The sequence below is a fragment of the Halyomorpha halys genome, unplaced genomic scaffold (assembly GCF_000696795.3).
Source record: "Halyomorpha halys isolate HHAL.00 unplaced genomic scaffold, Hhal_1.1 Scaffold131.1, whole genome shotgun sequence".
In the NCBI taxonomy this organism is placed as follows: Eukaryota; Metazoa; Arthropoda; class Insecta; order Hemiptera; family Pentatomidae; genus Halyomorpha; species Halyomorpha halys.
This window is the reverse complement of record NW_027116732.1, coordinates 604,498-612,762: the sequence shown is the minus strand read 5'-3', so window position 1 is coordinate 612,762 and position 8,265 is coordinate 604,498. Positions and strand designations below refer to the sequence as shown.

General features: G+C 34.3%; 1 protein-coding gene across 1 annotated transcript; it reads left to right on the top strand.

Moving 5' to 3' along the window:
- Window positions 1-336: 336 nt before the first annotated feature.
- LOC106678248 (cuticle protein 76-like) lies at window positions 337-1,948 on the top strand. Its single transcript, XM_014416663.1, has 2 exons — window positions 337-378; window positions 1,217-1,948. The coding sequence occupies exons 1-2, from the start codon at window positions 370-372 to the stop codon at window positions 1,751-1,753; spliced, it is 546 nt and encodes a 181-aa protein (XP_014272149.1). The 5' UTR covers window positions 337-369; the 3' UTR covers window positions 1,754-1,948.
- Window positions 1,949-8,265: the final 6,317 nt, after the last annotated feature.

Genomic DNA, 8,265 nt, shown 5'->3' with positions numbered 1-8,265 from the left:
CTATTTTTGTTACTCTTTTGACCCCAACCCTGCCCATCTTCTTCCTAATTTGAATTATATGTATCTTTTACATAATTATTTATATGTATAAAATAAAATTTCTTATTTAGTGATAATTATTATTATTTATTTTTTTAAAGTGATTCTATACATTTATATATGATAATTTGAGTATAAAATTCAATATTTAAAGTGTCTTATAGATTACATTAAATGCAATACTGCACTCGAGTGCCTGAGGAGGGGTTGCACACGGGCCGAGCGAGGACGACCCCACCCAGTGAAAGGAAACCAGCCCTTGCATTAGTATAAAAGAGCTTGCTGGCTCTGCAGAGGCCAGACTGTAACCCAGTACCAACAACAGCAAACATGTACAAGGTAAGTCAACAAGTCTACCACAGCAATGGTCTCAATAAGTCCATTCATCGGATTGTCAACGGTTTAGTGCTCACGTGTCTTCCATACAAGTGTTTTGGATATTTTCATATAGTTTATAGTTTTTAAAAATCGTTCAGAATATAATTAAATATGTTTACAATTTAATTAAAGCATTTTAACTTCAACTATCTTATAAAACCACGTAATAATTTGTATTTTTTTATTTACTATCTCTTTTGTTAATATATTAACCATCGTAAATTCTTATAAGAAGTGAATGTCACAAGTTTTGGCTTGTACTTTAAAATAAGACAAATAATTTCCAGTTTGCAAATGAAGCGTAAAGTTTACAATGCATAAATATATTTTCAAATCTGACCACAAAGCGACATTAATAAGTGAAAGAACCATCGAATTAATTAAGTGTGAGGAAGCCAATTAGGTGAATTTAATGGATTATTTTAATTCAAATGCTTCTTAATTATTTTAGAAAATTATATTTGGTTCTCTGCTGTAGTCATTTGTTTTTATCACCAGTAGCATAGATGTGTTCCTAAATTTTTTGTAATCTCATGCAGTGATTAATTTGATCACTTATCTGCCAATGAAATAGGTAAACGTCCGAGGGGTAGACCGAAACGTAGATGGGAGGATTGCGTTAACACTGATTATTATTATAATATTTTAATGCCTTATATAATGTTTTGTATAAGATAACCTTTTAAGTGTTGCTTTTATTTACTATAAATTCTCTTTATAGGCTACAGGTGAATTGCTTCTAATAGTGCATTAGTTTTTTTTTCTTTTGTGTGTTTTTCTGATTCACTTCCTTCTCTAGTTCTTGATCCTCGCCGCCGCAGTCGCCTGCGCCAACGCCGGCTACCTGGGAGCCCCCCTGGCCACCACCTACGCCGCCCCCGCCTACGCCGCCCCCGCCTATGCTGCCTATGGACACGCCGCCGTCGCCCCAGCTGCCATCACCTCCCAGTCCTCCAACATCCTGAGGAGCTACGGTAACCTCGGCCAGGTGTCCACCTACAGCAAGACCATCGACACCCCATACAGCAGCGTCACCAAGTCCGACGTCAGGGTTTCCAACCCCGGAGTGAGGACCCTCGCCCCCGCCGCTTACGCTCCAGCTTACGCCGCAAGAGCATACGCTCCAGCCGTCGCCACCTACGCCGCCGCTCCAGTCGTTGCCAAGGCCTATGCTCCAGCTCTCGCCGCTCCAGCTTACGCCGCTCCAGCTTATGCCGCCAGGGCTTACGCCGCTCCAGCCGTCGCTGCTCACGGTCTCCTCGGAGTCGCTTACTCCGCTGCCCCCGCTGTCGCCCACGTATCCTACGACAGCCCAATCGTTCACTACGCAGTCTAAAAACTTTTTCACATCGCCTTTCGAACTGATTCAAAAAAATACTTTTCACCATGAATGATCATTCATCGTTGATTCTCCGCGATGAATGACCATTCATTGCTTTTCCTCTCTTCTCATCTTCTTCTTTAAGATTGTGTAAATACCTTCTCTATTTATTGCCTCATTTTTCCCTTCAATAAATGATATTCTCTTCAACTTATTTCTCTATGCTGTTTCCCTCTTCTCCCGATTATTATTATCTATGAAATTTAGTACATCCATCAAGGTTTACAATGACTTCCTAAATAATCAACATTACCATGGTGATAATGGGTACGCAGAATGTCCTGGAAGCTTTCTGTAGAAGAAACCTTAACTGAAAAGAGAGAACAAAACTAGTGATCAGTGTAATTGAAGATCTCACACCACTCCGCGGTAACAATGCATTTAGATTATTATAAATAAATTGTTTAAATGTTTACCTAAAAAAAGAGTAGTAATAAAAACATAACATTGACTTGAAATATAAAATACCGAACCCTTTCCGAACAAGGAACCTCTTTGTTTATAACTATAAATACTTTAAGATCTTGTAGGAATCGTTATGAGCCGTCGACACTTAACCAGTGCGATCATCATACAAACATTATGCATTAATATCTGTACTATTTTTTTTGAATAATTAAATTATACATATTTAATAACAATTTCAAACGTACTACTATTCTTATTAATTTATCATTTGAATAAATAAAGATTACATTAGAATTTCTGATCCACTAAAAGCTAACATTTTGCACGTAGCATCTCTCGATGGCGTTTGGGGCTATTAAACCAGCTGGTTGATAAACCAAAGTGTGAATTTCCCCTTCAGAGAATTATCCTTCTTAGGAGGCAGTGAGTAACATATATATTGGACAAATATATTTTATTCAATTTTTTTGAAATGTATGTTGGTCTTTATCTCTCTTCTATCCTGTACCTTCCCTTTCCTTCTTAAGAATCTTCAGATAGCTCCTACAGGACCATTCCCTTCACAACTGTAGGATAATATCCTATGGAGCGGAATTTCCATCCTGTGAGGACCTACAGCTAGTTTCTGCAGGACTCATTCTCTTAATTCCAGCCAAATTAACCTCCTGAACACCTGATTGTGTATCAATCTTAGTAATAATAAAAATAATATAAAAAATTATTTATTTATAATCTTAATATTTTCTTGAGACTGGTAAATTTTTATAAAATAAATAATTTAATTTCCATCCATTATAGTCTCAAAACCTTTATTTCTCTTACAAGTCCGACGTTTCGGCCAATCCGGCCATCTTCTATATCAATCTACTTAATACAACTTTGAAATTACATATCATAATTACAATCTTTTTGACACATTTTTCGCAAAATTGTTGTGATATAAATTTAAGGAATAGTGTCTGTGATAATATGATTTTGATTTTGTTTTAAGTGAATATTGACTAATTAGAAATTGATATTTTTGACCTGTGCAGAATAGCCTGCATGGAGTTTAGAGCTTTTTAAATTATATAATTTCAAAGTTGTATTAAGTAGATTGTCCCTGAAGATGGCCGGATTGGCCGAAACTTCGGACTAATAAGAGAAATAAAGGTTTTGAGACTATAATGGATGGAAATTAAATTATTTATTTTAAAAAAAATAAAAAATTATTGTAATCGTAGGTAAAATAAAACAGAAAAGAGGTAGAATGCTGAAATAAGTTATCGCGAAAATTAAATCAAATTTATGCTTTACTCAAAAGGTGTAATATTTTATGGGAAACAGTACAGTATCACTTAAAGATCGTTAAATTAGTTGTTTTGTTTTTTTAAATCTATATTAGAGCAGTATTAGTTAAGTAACACTTTGCAAACATGTTTCGAAAAGTAGTTTGAACAGGTTCCCATAGAAACATGTTAACCATTTTATATTGCTTTAATAATTCTAATATAGTACTTCTGCAAGAATATGCTAGATGCTTACTTGGAAGATTGCTGAGGTGTCTACGTCCAGAAGTAGGTGAATCCATTTCCGGCTCTTTTTAAGTTTGACAGGGTTCCCAGTAAAAAAAATCTTTGTAATCAGGTTGGAAATCCAACTCTTCCTCAAAAAAAAAAAGTTGACTGTTGGATAAACTTCCGGAGCTCAGTATTGTAATATAAATTGATTCCCAGTGAAAAAAATATCTCATTATTCCTAGAAGAGTAACATACCCTACTCTCCTTAAAAGGAAAAGTGAAGCCTAAAAGAGGAGCATAGGCATCCAAGCATACACCTCCCGAGCTCAGTTGCCCTACAGTATCCTTTAGTTATGTTGCTTAAGAGCAACTCTGTCGAACAGATCCGCTGCCTTGGACTACATCTGGAAAAACAACTAACCTGGAATCCTCACACAAGACTGAAAAGACAGGAAACTGCTCATCGAATTTCGACTATTTCAACACTTACGAACAAAGGGTCTCAACTTCCAATTCATTACAAAAGACTGATCTATATGACTGTAATAAGGCCTATCTGGACATATGGAGTTGAGCTTTGGGGCTCCACTAAACCTTCGAATCCCTCACGTATCAAATCCAAATCTGGATTATCTCTCTAGAGTCAATTCTTTTAAAATGTTTTGAGGTTAATCACTTCCATTTTAGAATGAATTATTTATTATTTATTCATGATATTGTACAACGTTTTGGGACCACTGTCCCATATTCATGCACTATAAAAACCTATAACAATAATAAAACTAACATAACACCAATCTTTATCCTTATATATTTTAATTTATACAATAATAATCACTCTTGATTTCATATGGGAAATCATGTCAACCCTTTGTGCATCTTTACTTCTCTCTGGCACAGCCATCATTCTACATTTCTTAGTACCTCTTTGGACCTTATCTCATGTCCAGTGTGCTGTTTGGTTACCTCCCTGTTTTGTATTTAATATTGACCTGTTTATTTCATCAGATTTTTATGTCTATTTATAATATCTGCGTAATGTTTATTTAAGTGTTTAGTGTCAGTTTTATAGTTTACTGTATGTTTTATGTTATGTATATAGCTTCTAGATATCTTCTTTTTTTGTATTTTGTGCTGTATCTATTATTTTTGGGTTTTCAAAATTGAATTCGTGGTTCAGTTTTATGCTGTGATAGGCCAGAGCTGTGCAATTTATATTTTTAGCGTTTTTACAATTGGTGATATGTTGCTTAATTCTAGTTTCCAGTTTTTTAGATGTTTCACCAATATATACTTTTTCACAATTTTTACAATCTATCTTATAAATTGCGTTTAGTTTTTCCATCTTATCAACCCTGTCTTTCATGTTTGACAGCTTATTCTGTAATTTATTATTGTTGTATAAACCGGTTCTGATATTTGTATGGTCATATTCTGTCAGTGTTTTTTAAATTTTATTGCTTCGTAAAATCCTCAACGCTCCTTACTTTCACAAATAAAATCCTTAACGTTCCATATATAACTGATCTTGCCCGGACCAGATATCATTCCTTCGATTATAAATTTCCTAACTACACAAATCCACTAGTTTCTTATCTTGCTTCCTCTTCCATTCCTGAAAATCCTCCGAGACGCCTGAAAAGAAGATGGCCACGAGACGTGCTAATGTAAAACGCCATTAGAGTGCTACCAATGGGTATTTTCTCTACACGCCTGTAACACTCCATTTTGATCTTACATCTAATGTACTTAATGTGTTGGTAAATACAGTTGTAATTAGCAATAAATAAATTTTAAAAAAATAGAGGAATATATATTTAATTTAAAGAAATACGCAATATATCTAATACTAGGATTACGACTTAGTATACTGAACTAACTAGGAGCAATGAGACGAGAGCGATATCGCTAGTGGGCAGAGGGCGGGGCAAGGTCGCGCGACCGGTCGCCGGGCAGCCCTGACCTAGAGCTCTGGGTCATTGAACACTTTCCTCTTCGTATCGTCCTCAGGCTTCCATGATAGAGGGTGTGGTTTGGGGGCTCCTAGCCACTCCTAGTCAACACTTTACGTTTAATATTGTATTCAAATAACGCTCGACTCTCAGAAACTTGTTTATTATTACGTGATTCGTAAATTTCAAAATGATTACATCAGTCTGTTTTATATTAAAGAAAAAAATAATTTAAAAATGAAATTAAAATAGGAAACGGGTTTATTGTTATTTTCCCTCGGATTAGAGGAAAAAAGACACTTCTCTAGCACTCATTTCATTTACAAATTTTTAAAAGTCGATTTTGAGCTATTTTTTCATCCCCTGCTAAATAATTTCTGAGAGGATGAATTTTCCATTCCGTGTGACCACCACAAAATGCAAGTCCGGATTCGAACCGGCACCTGTGCAGGTATAAGTTGCTTAGGCGACCCCTCATTTCCAACGCCTAAAGACGACTCCAATTTTGAGGGGCTGTAGAGTTGAACAAAAGCTTAAAAAAAAAAAAAAAAAAGGAAAGACTGTAAGAGTAAGAGAAAAAAGTTCCAATTTTGAATGAAATTTACCCTCACTTTTAGGGCCTTGTTCTGGCTAGAAAGTGACCCCAGGAACTTATATATACTTTATTTTTTTTTTTTTTATTAAATACTTTTATTGATCGATAGGTATTACAATCTGCTACACAGTTGTGGACAATAAGTAATAGTGATGAATGATCTCATACATACTAAAATAAAATAAAATAAATAAATGAATGAAAAAAAATCTCTTAAAATATATACAAACAGATGAATAAACAAAATTAACATAATCACACTGTGTGTATAAAAAAAAAAAATCTCTAGTCACATTTACACTCATTTAAATTAATGCTTGAAGTACCACCAATGGGTGGTTCCTTCCCTAGATTTTCAAGTGTATATGAAACTTACAACATATTTACCTGTTGTATTATTTTGTACAGTTGTAAATTACATTAAATAAATAAAAAAAACAAAAAAAAAAAACATTTACACTCTAATATTCAATATTTACTCAATCGACTTGAGGATCCCAGAGCCCACTTTATCCCGCTAGATATATACTTTATTAAGCATATAATTTAATTATTTCAAGAAAGATACAGATTTCTATGACATACTATGTACAACTTTGAAAACTCTATTCGTTATATATAATGTTCTCTAGCTTCTGAACCTTATAAGTAACATTGTGCCGATGTTACTGTGTAGTTATTCTAGGCACCGGTTCAGGAGGTGTTGTGCACTAACATCCGAAGACGTGTATTATAATAGGTTAGGTTAGTTGGACAGGAAGGTCAGACCTAATGCATACTATCGATGACTATATTACGAGGATGCGCCGTAAATCTACTTAGAATGGAAACTTCACTCGGTAAGGTTTTTGCTTACGGCCCTGTAGGGCATGCCAGTCCTAAAGATAATTACCTTAGGTCCTTGCAGGAACGGAACCACTCTTTGTAAGATATTCGAGATATTCGGTTCTAGAGGGTAGCCAGTAGCTACAGGTATCAGCTATAGAACTTGATGATAGAGACAGACAAATGTTTACGCTCTGACATATAAATGAAAGAGGAGAAATCCAAAAGAGGCACAGTGAATAAAATATTCTGATTTACTAAACCAAGTTCCCAAAATGTTTTCGCCATAGCAACCATCTTGGTTCAAAACAATTTCACTCTTGAACCTTGAAGGATTATAAAAGTTTAGCGGTAAAATTATTCTTAGAGTGGTTGAATATTCGAGAAAAGAAGAAAAATCAGTGCAAATTAAACAGTAGAATGCATTATATATTTGCTATTTTAATGAAAAATTGTATTAAATTCGAAAAAAATTGCAAATGTGTGAAATTTGACTTGATTGACCATTTCTTTGTTGGCAACATTGGTTCTGCAGATCTGATTGTTTCTCTTTAGCATTTGCAATTTAGCTTCTTTTTTTTCTTACTCTTCTATTAATTTTATTATCTCAAACAAAACCAATACATAATACAAAAATATGAATATGTTCACATAATAAACATAAAAAGGTGTAGATAGTTGAGCGTAGATTACTGATTGGAGAAGATGATCGGAAGGTGCGGTCAGCAAAGAAACAACGTAAATAACGAAAAAAATATTTATTTATGCCAAAGTTTCGACCTGATTTTTCAGGTCTTCATCAGGGCTATAAAAAAAAAAAAGACAACAACCATCATTTGTATTAAAAAAATAAGAAGAAATATGGAGAATAGGAAATAAGATAAGAGAGAAAAAAATAACTTACAGTTTTAGGCAGAGATTTTTGCTAAACTGTTTATCCAACGTCTCTAACGACTGTTCCTGCAATTTCAAACAGTTTAGCAGAGATCTCTGCCTACAACTGTAAGCTATTTTTCTCTCTCTTATCTTATCTCTTATTTCTTCATTTTCTATTCTCCATATTTCTTCTTATTTTTTTTTTTTATAACAAATGATGGTTGTTGTCTTTTTGTTTTTATAGCCCTGATGAAGACCTGAAAATCAGGTCGAAACATCGGCATAAATAAATATTTTTTGTTTATTCATGTT